Source organism: Schistocerca serialis, chromosome 1 (genome assembly GCF_023864345.2).
Source record: "Schistocerca serialis cubense isolate TAMUIC-IGC-003099 chromosome 1, iqSchSeri2.2, whole genome shotgun sequence".
Lineage (NCBI taxonomy): Eukaryota > Metazoa > Arthropoda > Insecta > Orthoptera > Acrididae > Schistocerca > Schistocerca serialis.
In genome coordinates this window covers 708,763,179-708,777,467 of record NC_064638.1, presented here as the reverse complement: position 1 = coordinate 708,777,467, position 14,289 = coordinate 708,763,179, and the positions used below count along the sequence as shown (strand labels likewise).

General features: G+C 37.4%; 1 protein-coding gene across 2 annotated transcripts in view; it reads right to left on the bottom strand.

Annotated features, from left to right (window-relative positions):
* LOC126481012 (uncharacterized) overlaps nt 1–14,289 on the bottom strand; it is a 513,788-nt gene that overhangs the window by 48,761 nt on the left and 450,738 nt on the right. For both annotated transcript variants that reach the window (XM_050104472.1, XM_050104479.1), the window contains one exon: nt 8,468–8,586. In XM_050104472.1, the coding sequence (XP_049960429.1) occupies nt 8,468–8,586 (119 nt within the window). The remainder of the gene's footprint in view (nt 1–8,467; nt 8,587–14,289) is intronic.

Genomic DNA, 14,289 nt, shown 5'->3' with positions numbered 1-14,289 from the left:
GGGGACTGTACAACTAGCCCTTACTAGTGTAGCATTCTGGCTAAAAATTTGTCAAAATTTCATTTTCTTGAACACACTGAGAAGATAATATGTAATCTTTCTTACCTGTTGTTTCTGTTGGTCGTTTATTTCCATTCTGGTACTCTGAACCTATGGATTTCACTAGTAATTATAACAAAGCTGATCATTCGCAATCTGCCAACCACATAAACAAACAGCAAATTGGCATTCACCCATTCGGCTTTATTCTGCTCAGCTTGTATAGCCCTGTCCCCTTTTGTATCCAGGAAAGTTTATTTCTAGATGCAACGGCAATTCCCCTGGCAGAGACATCACATACACTATGCAGCACACATTCAAAAATCAACTTATGATTCATTCAGAAATCAACTTAGAATGTGTTCAAAATGTTCAAAAAGCAGCAGGGATCCATTTCAAAATCATATGAATAATCGATAGGCCACCAAGGTTTTTCTCTCAAGAATTTGAATTTGGCCCCCACTCCCCCAAAATTGCCACAAGGGGCAGATATCCCGTTCTGCCCCCCCCCCCCACCCCCACTAACCCCTAGATCATCTGGGCCTGTTGCACATGTGTGAATCTGGGAGCTTGGGCACGCCAGTAAAATTTTTCCAGGTAGCATTTGGCCGCTTGCTGCTACTGCTTATTCAGCTAACAGCCACACTTCCGTAGCCAAAAACTCAACGAATCTAATGTAAACAGTTGTGATGTCACACTCATCAGGGGCAATTTGTTGCTATGAAGCATTGCATAGTCATCCTAAAGTCTTTGACACATTTTGCTGTTGACAGATGCTTGTATGAGCACTGTGTTGTACATGGCACATTTCCTTTGCAACTTCGTTATATTTTTGTTTACTTTTTTTTGTTGCTCATTCATGTTTTATGGCTGCAGTGTTGTTCTGTAGTAGTGGGATACAGTAATATCCTTTTGTTAGAGTATTTGTTCTTACCAGTCAAAATTACACAAATTTAAATGAAAACTAAAACAATGAAAAATTCCTGGAATTCTTAAAAATTCCCTGGTTTTTCCCAGATGAAAAAATTCCCACATTTTTCCCAGACCTCGCAGTTGTCCCAGGTCGTATATACCCTGACAGTTCTACAAGAGTAACTTAGATGGTTGAAAATGCATTAGGTGCAGAAAGGGGTCTGTTGCCGATATTGACACAGGGATCATATGTACCACTAGGTACTTACCACAAAGTGGCATCAGTAAAACTGAAAGACATTCAAACTTGGTAAGAAGACAATTTGGAGAGCAATGGAGACAGCATGAAGATTTACAGTACCACAAAGAGGTGTTGTCAAAAATAGAACTATCACCACCTGCAGTTTCTATCTACAATAATGATCCAGTGCTTGAATGTGTAGTGGAAGAAGACATAGCTTGGCGCATTTAAAGGGGGAGAGGAGAAACAGGGTAAAATAATGATTTTTAAATTAGTTACTTGAATAACTTGAATAACTCAGTATTTATGTGAATTGTGAAAGTGTTTGCACTATTTTCAACAATATAAACAGACTCATAAAATAATATCCTGGATTAAAACAGATTTTTTTCATTTCTCATTACATCAAAATTAGCAGTCTCCCTATCTCGTTCTGTCACAGTCAACAATTTCCGAGTATTGTTTCAAAGTCAGCAGTCTCCATATCTTAACTACATGTCACATTATACAACCAGAGTTTACTTCAAAAATAGATAATAATATGCATTCTCACTGATCCAAACAATTGTGACAAACAGATGAATACTCTCAAAACTGATGGGAAGTACGTACTAGGTGGTTTTTTTTTTTTTTTTTTTTTTTTTTTTTTTTTTTTTTTTGCATCTGTGACAAAATCATCGAGAATGCTGGGTTTGAAACTAATATCCCCCCCCCCCCCCAACTGTCTCTCAGTCTACTGCTGTCACTCTATGCACACTAAAAAAGTGAGTGACTTTCCAGATCTATTGTACACTAGCCCCAGAAATAAATTGGAAGGTTGATAATCATAGTTAAAAAAATACTCTGAATGGTGCATGTGAAAAGTGGCAGCCACTCCACAACGTGACAAGGATCTGTCAGTGAAGTGTATACCATTAAAATCCTTCTGGGTGTGCTGATGCAAAGTCTTATAAAACATACTTCTCGCTATAAAAATGACATCAGGAAGAATAGAAATAACAAAATTTTACTTGTAGTATATAAACTGTTCAGCATAGCAAGAAGAATTCAGGATTAAATTTTTGGGTGAGTTGCGGGAATACAGGGTACAAAATATAGTAAACAATAGCTGCTACCTCCTGTGCAACAATAGCTCTAGCCTAGCTGGGCATTGTGCAAAATGACCTCTGATAACAGATACGGGTACTTCAATCCACGCTTTTTCAACTCTTGATCAAACATAGTGCCTGGAAGTGGTGGAATACCCATCTCTCAGCAACCTGTTATTATGTGTTTTCAATGAGTGAGAGGCCTGGAGGATATGCTGGCCAGGGCATTAATCAAATATCCTCCATATCCTGGTAGGTCAGGAAAGCACGGATAACATACAGTCTTGCATTATGTTGTTGAAAGGTAACACAACAGAGAACTCAAAGATAAGGCACAGGCACAGATCTTAACATGTCAGAAATATAATGGCTGTTGTCCAAATTATAGGCTACCCAAACCAGAGATGATCCTGATGTGTACCCATGACGCCCCATACAATTGCATACATGCTTGGTCCTCACGGCGATGACAAATGCAATCAGCAACATTCATTCTCCTGACAGCTCCACGCATGGGTACACCCATCATGATGGCAATGGAAACACCACTGCTGGTGTACCTTGTTGCCATTTCAAGGGATACCACAACAACACTTGCCATGTTGACCAGTCTACAATCCTACAGACATCATCTCACTGTCTGCGTTGGTACTGCGCTCCTACAAACCCATTTTCTGACTCAAGGTACGTAACGAGTCTGTATGATCTTGAATGGCTGAATGAGTAATATATCTGCCATATTGGGTACAAGATACATGCAGCCACTGAGATCCGGCAAGATGTTGAAAATGGCCATCCTGAACCCATATATTCTATATTCATATGACAGTTGTGAGATCTCGACCGATACTAGCAGCAATATTGTAGAAGGATAAAAGTAAATGGTGATTTTGAAAGGCCGTGATCCTCAGATCAGATTCAGATACATCCTGATAGATGCATCTCCTTACACAAGGTATAGCACAATATTTTCACAGTAAACATTCAAATGCTATTGGGGGAAAAAATAACATTCCATTTAAGAAGATTAGTGACTGTATCAAAAATTAACAAAACTTTATAACAAGTCAATCACTTTTTCCGGTACAATTGTAACTGGTTTCGGCCCACAATGGCTCTCTTTAGGCAGTATAACAGGAAAAACTTGAAAGCTTTTATTAAGATCTTAAAAAAAGTAAAAACATCTTAACTAGGTCTATTTGTAAGTCAAGTAATAAGCAAGTAAAATACATGTAGACAGTGATGTGGGTTGGGCGAGTGTTCAGTGGGCAGGACATTTATAAATGGGCATTTGCCCAAAGTTTTAAATGTCCAGATTCTGTGCACTTATAAAAAAAGTACTTTTGTAAAGTTTTTACTGTTGGAGTGTATAGCATACCAATTAAAATATGGGATGTAATGATACTTCCTGATATTAAAAGTTAGGAGATGTTTACACTGAAACTTATGTATGTTATTCATTGCCTTTATTACTATGAATAAAAGAACTGGCATTCCAACTTGCTGTACCAAAGAAGGGCATGTGTCAATGACAGCTGCTTATCTCCGTGTCAAATCTCTGAATATTACTAAAGAGTGATTGTTGATACCAAAATTATTACTGAATGTATTAAACAGCCAGCATGCGTTTCTTGATAATAAATGTATTCTTAAATGTTAAATGGTTTTCAGTGAAAAAACAAGAATGCTTTATTGTCAGCTGCAGTGAGTGACATTTGAGATAGACTGTAGTTTTCTATTCTGCTTTGTTTATCTACTTTCATATGACTACACTGCTGTGAAGGTAAAATGAGGACACTAACATAAAAAAGATTTATTAACAAAGAATCAATGCCCATGAGGCTAGAATTGTTCGATTCCGATACTAGTCAATTCCTATAGAATTGGTGATTCTCGGAATCGGCACTGGAAACATACATAATTAAAAACATTATGAATGAACTTTTTTGCTCTAATTTCTTTACAGTAGTATAGCATAAGTAAAAATACATAGGTTATCTGCCTAATATAAACTAGACTTTATTTCAAAAATTACTTTTAAACTTGAATTTTGTTTTCTTTCTTTCTTTTCTTTTTTTTAAATTAGAACTGACTTCATTTAAGATGTAAAAAGTCATGTTTACATTCCAATTTATTTCCCTAATAACTCTTCTCTAATTTTCAAGCAACTTTTTCAACTTCATTACCCAACCACTAAAGAAGCAGATTTTCCAATAATAAAGATCAATTTAAAATTCTTATAAATTAATCTTTAAAATGCTTAAATGCCCGGGAACTTATGAATGTTGGGCATTTGTCTCAATTTATAAATGTCCAGGCATTTTACACCACTTCATGCATCTAGATCATACCTATGGGCAGCATTGGTGAACACACTCAATTGTGAAAACCATAAAGTATCAAATCTACAATGAAAATCCCATCAGCTATTAGTAAAGTGGTAAAATAGAGCTCTGTGGATACTGAGAATGCGTGTACAAAGATTTCCACTGAAGGGGCCTTTGACACAAGTATATAATTTCATATGTAACACATGCCTAGGCAAAGCTGCAATTATAACATTGACTGTTCTGTCATATAATTATTTTATGTTTGTCAATAAATGTTACAGGCATGGCAATGGACTCAGTGTGGGAAACTGTGGAGTGAGAACCATAGCAGACTTTTTATTAACCAGCTACATTTTTTTTAACAGAGGGAACAAAATGCAAATCGAGAATTTGGCTAAAAATTGAGCAGTTTGCATTCCAGAACATGAAACAGACGGAAAGATAAATTTTTAGATATTACAACTTGTAACAAAAATGGCAGGCACACATTTCACACATATAGGAGACAGGCATGTATGTACGTGATTATCAATACTCATTCCAACCATCACCTACATCAGAAACATGCATACTTGTGCTCCTACAATACATAGAATAATATGACTTCCATCATGTTAACCAAAAGGGAATATAGAAATTCGTATATTAAGAGTTTGCCTGAGCAAATGAGTGGGAGTCTGATATAGTGAACACCTGATATAACAAAATTAAAAAGAATTGGAAGTTCAGGGTTGAGTCCAGCCACAGCAGCCAGAGACAGCAGTCATCTGTGCGATTTGTGCTTGTGCATGTGTGTGTTCTACTTCTGAAGGAGGCCTTTTGGCTGAAACTAAAATATATAGCAGTCTCATTGCTATTACCAGTTTCAATAGATCTGGACTGTCCTCACTGGAACTTTTAACATTATTAGTGTACGTGCTTTTTACAACACTGAAAGTCATTTGGTATTGCTGTAAAGAGTGTGTACATCTAATAATGTTACAGGTTCCAATGATGACAGTGCAGATCAAATAATGACAGCACAGATCTGCTGAAACCAGTAATAGCAATAAAAAGAGTTACTAGCAATATTGGCAAACTTCATTCTTTAATAATACAACATTCAGATAATCCACCAACAATTAATGCAATGACAAACATATATATATAAAAAGAGAAATTAATCACATATACAGACAGGAACCAATAAAGTCAACTGCACTACTATGAAATACATAGGCAAAATATCAGATAAAATTGTGCACGTATTCTGCATAAATGGGGTTACAATTGCCTTCCACACATCAGGTACTGCAAAAACCTGAGTTTATCATACTTTTCACATTGGAATAATATATATGGGGAATCAGGAGTTAAAAGGTTATATCAACTAAACCTAACAGTTAAGTTGGACACCTACACCAGCAATGAAATATCATTAGGCTCACATATGCTAAAGCAGGGACATGGTATTGGTAACAATGATGGGAGACTACAAATTTTACATAAATTTAAAAAAGTTTACACTTAGATATTTTAAAAGAACTGAATATTTTTGTTGTGTAACGGAAGGAACTGGTCAATTTCCTCTGAGTAGAATGAGTTTGCAACAGATACATATTTTAATATTTATGATAATCTATTCAGTTGGGGTAGTCACTGTGTCATCCACATGTGAGGTGCTATCCAAAATTTTCGGGACTGGTGCTGCCATCTGTTGAAAATCTTACCTTTGGACTAATGGTCACCATCACACTTGAAGTAGTTCCCATCCGCATGTACACACCGGTTCCAGCACTTCTGCCACTGCTCAAACATTTTCTGGAAGTCCTGTTTTTTAAGGGTGTTTATCACCACCAGCGATGCTTTTTCAATCCTCCCTAAAATATTGAACCAATGGCCTTTCAACCTGAGTTTCAGTTTTGGGAATAGCGTGAAGTCGCAGGGTGCCAAATCTGATGAGTACGGAGGGTGGGGTGCAACCACCATTTCTCTCTCTCTCTCTCTCTCTCTCTCTCTCTCTCTCTCTCTCTCTCTCTCTCTCTCTGGCGCCAAAAAGGTCATAGTGAGCAAGGACGTGTGACAGGGCACATTGTCATGATGCAGCAGCCAGTTCCCTGGACACCAATGTTTGGGCTCTCATCGCCGCATGTTTTCACGGAGCCGTCGCAAAATGTCACAGTAGTACGAGAATTCACTGTTTGGTTGGGTGAGACGAATTTTTTGTGCCCAATTCCCTTGATATCAAAGAAAATGATGATCATGCTCTTCACCTGTCTCGCTTTTTTGGGTCTTGGAGAGCCCAGGCTCTTCCACAGGGATGACTGTTGCTTTGTCTCTGGGTCATAACCGTAAATCCAGCTCTCGTTGCCTGTGATAACCAGCGAGAAGAAGGTTGGATCATCAGATGCGGTCTGACAAAGGTCCATGCACACTTCAACATGTTGTGCCTTCTGATCTGCAGTCAATATCCTTGGCACAAATTTTGCGGCGACACGATGCATGCCCAATTCTTCAGTCAACATTCATTGACATGTCCAATAACCAATACCCACTTCATCCACAAGGTCTTGAATGGTTCGACGTCGATCTGCACGAACCAACTGTTGAAGTTTGGCAACAATGCCTGGCGTAGTGCGGCTAATGGGCCTTCAATTGTGAGCATCATCTTTGACGTCTGTATGGCTGGCCCTAAACCTAGCTTACCACTCAAACACACGCGTATGGCTCATGATCTGTCCCCTAAAAACTTGTTGAATCATTGCAAGGGTCTCCATAGTCCTTTTCCCAAGATTCACACTGAATTTGATACACACACGCTGTTCTGTTTGTGGATCCATCATAAAATCGCCACACAACAAACACAAGAGTGTTACGGAAATCACTGTGGATATGCAACATGCCCTCCCAGCTGAATGCCACTCCGCACACTGACTCATCATATATGCAGCTATCGCCACCTTCTGGTGCAAAGACCTCCTCCTATTACTACTACCTACTACTTCTTTCCAGATGGCAGCACCAGTCCCGAAAACTTTGGATTCCACCTCGTATGCTCCCAGCTAATGACTGGGCCTCTCTGGGACATAGTGCTACATTGTGTCATTGCCTTAACTTCCAAACACCTGCCCTACTAATGTAAACATCTCACAGCCAGAAGAAGAATTCTAACAATCAGCAGCAGAATGCCACCCTTGTCATCGGTCCATCTGTCTCCTCTGAGCTTGTGGGTGGCAGTGTAAACATCTGGCAGTCCAAAGAGCAGCAAAATCAGCCTTCAGTAATATGTACCATGACAATTATTCTTTTTATAATAAATAACTTACTCTGTTTTTAAATATAGTTTTACTGCTTTAACAATCTGTGTCTATTTTTTACTTTACAAGTAGCTAACTGAACTTTTATTGTAAATTTAACATATTCTATGGTTTTCACAAGTAAAGATTTGTTTCAGAGAAGCACACATTGAGTGCAAAGAAACAGACACTTTTTGTACCTAAATAAATGCCTGATTTTAGGTAATATTTTTAGTCTGACAATGCATGTTCACCAAATGCTGTTGTATTTTAGTTGCACATTATTTAAATCACAAGAGGATCTAGTAAAAACATTTTTACTTGTTCTAGAGTCTTAAGATAAGCTTTTTATTTTTCATGTGGTTGCATTTGAAGACAGCCATTGTGGACCAGAACTGCTTATGTTCATGTCAAAAATAACAATTCCATATATATGAAATGAAAATGGTGTTACTCCTACCTACTTTGTGCTGTTTTATTGAAATACTAATCATTTGCATTTTCATTATTGTAAGCTGTTGTTTCTGTATGCAAAATATCACACATGATATAAGAAATAAGTACACATGCACCTGAACTTACCTCAATAATTGTAATACAAAGTTTAGCTGCTGGTAGAGCATATGCAACTCCATACAAAACTCTTTCCATTATTATGCGTACCAGTTCCATTAAGGTACGTGTTGATACTTTATTTGGATCTGAAAGTGTTCAAGGTAGTATTGCATTACAGAAGAAGAGGAAATGAAAGATAATACTCAATTTAACTATCCATATCTAATAAAAGTTGATGACATAAACACGGAAATCCAGAATGTACACAACGAACATCTTGTTCATCAAAAGCCACTAATGACCCATATTACTGAGGCTTCTGTGACCACTTGTTGACACATTACAATGGCCAATGTTTTTTAATCATTTTCTGATGCTCCACCATCATCAGTGGCTGGCAATGTCAAAGTTTCACCCATCACTGGTAGTGGCAGACTAGAGTTGAGCCTGCAGGTAGGTACTATATTTACCTACCGCACCAATGTCTGAAAACTTTTTCTTGGTCATTATTGCAGTGGTTCTCTGCTTGCTCTCAGGATCACTGCACAAGAAGCTACTGCAGACTTGTACAGGTGGAGAAATTGGCTGTGGCAGAACATGCACTGTAAGAGACCAACTACTTAGGAAAATTTGCTGACAAGGAGATTCTTACTCTGTAGAAAAGCTACCATGCCCATTCGTTCATGGTAGCCATCGAAATTCATGAACATGATGATAGTTTCAATAAGAAAGAAGAAAGGTTCAAGATAAAAGGATCCTGGTTTCCTGTGCTGCAGCAAATGGCCATGGGCTTGCCTGCAGCCTGCCACCAGCAAAGGAAGGATGAAACTTTGATAATGTCAGGCACTTGTGCTGGTGAAACACCAGCATCAGCCCAAGATCCTGAGACAGAAGCTGATAGGCAATGCTCTGTGACCAATATCATTTGAACATAGCCAAAATCAGTTATGATCATATCATAGGATGTGATTGTCTTAAAAGAAAGGATGTTCACAATACATCTATCACTTTATCTCTCCCCTCCCCCATCCCAAAAAAGCAAGCAAGCCTGTTTCTTTGTGTCCAAATCTCCCCCCTCCCCCCCACCCTTACCAACAGACGAGAAAGTGGTGCTGCAAATAAAAGTAGGTCACTATTTGCTGCTACTCCAGAATATATGAAGAAATCGGAAATTTTGACTATCTCCGGGATTTTGCAGAGGTCTGTATTACTCAAATCAAGCATTTTTTATTCAAATTTCCCTGACAGTCACTCTAGGTTTTATTTATATCACTGATGCTGCACAACTATCAGCTTAAGAAAAAAACACATCTTTCTTCCTCATTTAACATGTTCCAGATAATAGCAATAGTGCACAGTTTAAAGTAAATATGACATACAGCTGTATCCATCATATCACATTTTTAATAAATTATGAGAATTAGTGCCCAGTCTTTACCTTCACATGGCAAAATGTGTAGTAATGCTGATAGACACAAATAAAGGTAAAAGTAGTTCCTTTCTCTGGGAGGAGATTAAAAAGAAAGGGCAGGTCACTCACCCCTGGATGAGCAACACAGAGAGACTAGTCTCAACTAGGGTTGCCAAGTCTACCATGTTTCCCACATTTTCACGTATTTTAGCCTTTTTTTCGGTCTCTTGACTTACATTTCTCTCATTTTTCATTCTAATACAATAATACTGTGCATTGAAGTGGAATATTTTTTCGATTTTCACTGATTCAACTTTGATTATCAAAATGTTCTGACTGACAGCAGGAACTGTAAATTGGCACCATAGTTGTTTTCCAAAACAGTAATGAACCTACTATGCATCACATAAGCACCACTGGAAACATGAAATTAGTTTTATAAGCATGTACTCAAATTTGCATTTATGTAAGTTTATGCTGGTATAGATTGTACAACTGCCACATGGAACTAAATTATAAACTTGTCTGCTTGTGTCGGTATATGTGTGGATGGATATGTGTGTGTGTGCGCGAGTGTATACCCGTCCTTTTTTCCCCCTAAGGTAAGTCTTTCCGCTCCCGGGATTGGAATAACTCCTTACCCTCTCCCTTAAAACCCACATCCTTTCGTCTTTCCCTCTCCTTCCCTCTTTCCTGATGAGGCAACAGTTTGTTGCGAAAGCTTGAATTTTGTGTGTATGTTTGTGTTTGTTTGTGTGTCTATCGACGTGCCAGCGCTTTCGTTTGGTAAGTCACATCATCTTTGTTTTTAGATATAAATTATAAACTTTGTCATACTACAGACCAGAAGTTGAAGATACAGAAAAGGTTATGTTCCTCAAACTTTCTTTTGTGGGGGCTGCGTCACTGGGTGCTTCTCTCTTCTCTTGTACAGTTACAGTATGGCTGTTGTTATATAAGTGTGGTAGTGAAAGTAATGATGAGTACCATTAAACACCAGCAATGAAGAAGCTCGTTAAGGTGTTCTTATCTTTCAGACCGGGAGGAAAATTATTTTGATTTGCCTAGTGAAAACAATCAAAGCACATTGTTCTGTGTAAATTGAAAACAGACAAAGCCAAAAGAATATCTCACACAGAGCGAACAATGACTTCCTACAACATGAATCTACTGCAGGCAATTAATAATGTAATATATTTGGCCAAGTGTAATGCAAAGTTTTGTTTTGTTGGGCCACTTCATCAAGGGTATTTCTATATTAAACTGTAATTAAACATGGTATCATACTTTGAAATGGTGTAGTAATTACATATTTTTCAATTCTTAGGTCATAAAAGTAAGAAATGGGAGATAAAACAAAATACCAAAATCTCTACCTTGTTCAACAGGTCTAAACTTAAGAGAGTTGTTTGATAATCAAACTCGTAGGAAAAATGTCATGTGGACACACGATGTCAGAAAAAATAGTGAAAAATGTTTTAGCTCCGGAAATGATAAGCATAATCAGTGCCAATTGCTATACACACAATACTTGTAAAAATGAGTTCAATTCATTACATTTAGTTGGTGAAGTAATTGTCTTAAAACTGTATGCCACTTTTCTTCTTCATCTAAACACAGAGAGAAATTGCGATTATTTTTTTACATCAGTAGAATTAGAATAGTCAGAAATATTGAGGCATGTGCCCACCAGGTGACTTTCACTCACACCTACTGAGGATAGAATTTTATCTAATTGGGATGCCATTACAAGTTATATGAGAAGGTTGAGGATTACAGTAGAATTTTACAGAAGCATTTTAGTGATAGTGAATCTGGAAAGGACTTGATTCTTCAGACCTACTTTAGATTCTTTCTCACATTGTCAACATATTTCTCAAGAGTTGAAAGCACATAGAAAAAGCAAATACAAATATAATGAATACTTACACTGTTGTAAAGGAACATCAGAAAGTATGTCTGAGAACGAATGATAATTATTTTGTTGCTGTGAAATACAAAGTTTTGAATTTGTTAGATACAAGTGTTAAAAAACAACAGAAAATTCATATTTAACTATTTCAATATTTCAATATTTCAGAGAATATGCAGATTAATTATCTTCTTCCTCCTTGCCTAATCAAAGAAATTTATTTCAGTGAGCTACATGATGTTTTAAAATATTTTGAATTTGATGTAAATGAAAATGAACTGAATGGTGAGATCTATAGTGTCAGGGAAATTTTAAATGATAAAAGTTGATCTTTCTGGTAATACTTGCGAGAAGGCATCTGTGTTTTGTGATTCTAAATGCAAAGGAAGTAGTTACAGAACAGAATTTGCAAAAATTCTTTGTTTAGTTATCAGTATCCGAGATCTGAGGACCATACAGAAAGTGTGTTTTCAAAATAACAAACTCATGTGAGAAACAGAAGTTCTGTTGAACTCACAAGTAGAAATACAAATTGTAGCAAATTTCAATTTAAGATGTAAAGAATTTTTGAAATATGTGAAAGATGATAAGTTTCTTTCTGGGTGTAAATCAAATTGCAGACACTTATTACCGTATTTGCACATTCAAGTGTTTCATATATTTTAAGTATGTCAGAATAAAAATTCAATTGGGCTCATCACAGCTAAAAATTGTAATACTATTTAAAACAATAATAGTATAGTGTCACCTCCTACATTGCACAATTTATTAGTAATTTTCAGAATCTCTCTTACTATCAGTTAGAATACCTGGCCACCCTACTGTCAACCTCAACCCTCTCAACCTATGCTCTGAGTGACCCCCAATCTATTCCTCTTTCCTTCCCGAGAAAAACAAAAATGTTTCCAAAAGCCCACCCTATAATTTTAAGGGTTTCACAAGTGAATTTTCCTTTTGATATAGTATTAGTCACTGAAAGCTTAAGAGTTTAGCTGTTTGCTGCGAATCAGTTATAAGCCTGTTCCATTAATCTTGCCTGTGTCTGATATGGGTGTATTTGTGAAATTCTCGACCTTTATCAGTATACTTGGGTCACCAACAAACATCAAAGTTTTTGAAGACTACTTCGATGTCGTGGGTAAAACATTTCTATCAGTCAAGAACAGGAGTGGGTCAAGTACTAATCCTAAGCAGAGGTGGAGGGGAAGGGGGACCAAGGCCAAAATAGTCACAGAAAATACCAACTGTGTAATTTTTACTGTTTAGTTATATCAGGACTGGGTTTGTAAGACCGTATATTGCTTTCTTGGCACAGAAGCTTTCACGGAAACCAAACTGAACCTTGTTAAAATGTTATTCCCAGAACAGTATTCTGTTATAAGGTATCATGCTAAAAAATATTAAGATGACAAGAAGGAAAGAGATAAATCTCTAATTAGGAGACACTCCCTTATCTTGACTTTTATAAATGGGCGGAACTTGTGCATACTCCAGTCTTTCATGAAATACACCTCAGTTCACTGACTGGCTTCTAAGGTGACCCAACAGGGTGCTACCAGGACACATTTTCACCTGCCAGGAAGTTTCAAATGAGCACACACACCACAAATAAAAGGTAATAAAAAGCTTTTTTTAGGTTGAACATAGTTTGTAATTTCTAGGATTTCTTGCTATTTTCAAGATTCAGTTTTGAACCTACTTTACTTCTGAACAGGGTAAAATAAATTTGGAAGTTTATGCTTTCCCAATTTTCTTGTTTTTAGGCATAAAGGCAAATGGCTGACATGTGAGCAGGCAGGCAGCAGTATCATAGTCAATGTGATTGTGCTGACTTGACTGAGTGCCCCCAGTCAGAAGTGGAGAGGTTGCTCAAACATGTCCAGAATGTATGCGAATAGGGCTGCCTAGCAGATAGCTTAATTTAATCTGTGCCCGATGCGGGCAACCTGGCTATCACTCAAAGCCCCCCCCCCCCCCCCCCTTGCCCTATGGAGCAGTGTTGAAACAGCCTGCTGCACTCTCTCTGTCTATCAGAAGTATTTATCCTAAAAAGCCCTTGTCAGCTCCGACTCCTTTCGTGTTTCTGCATATCTGGGGGATGAAGAATGTGCAGTGTACGTATCACTTTGGGGCAAGTCATGGGTTTCCCCATGTCGTTCTTTAATCAATGAATGTGGCTGTAGACAGAAGCAAGTGTTTTCTTGTTAGTTAAAAATTTAGTTTCAAACCACCTAATGTGAGCAGAATTTTGTTTCTTTCGTTCATATGCTTGAGTTTGGCTGGATGCGGCATATCTGCAATTTAGGTTGACAATGGCGTGTTGGTAAATTTCTCTATGCCTCCTTCATCCCAGCCCAGAAACACGCTTTGTGTAATGGAATCTAGAAGATAGTTACAAAAGTGATGATATCACAATAAGTGACGTCAGCAATCATTAAGTAGACCTAAAAGAGTATTGATCAATTTTATCTGTAACGAAGTGTTCCAAATTATAAATATTAGATACAATATATAAATCATTTAAAA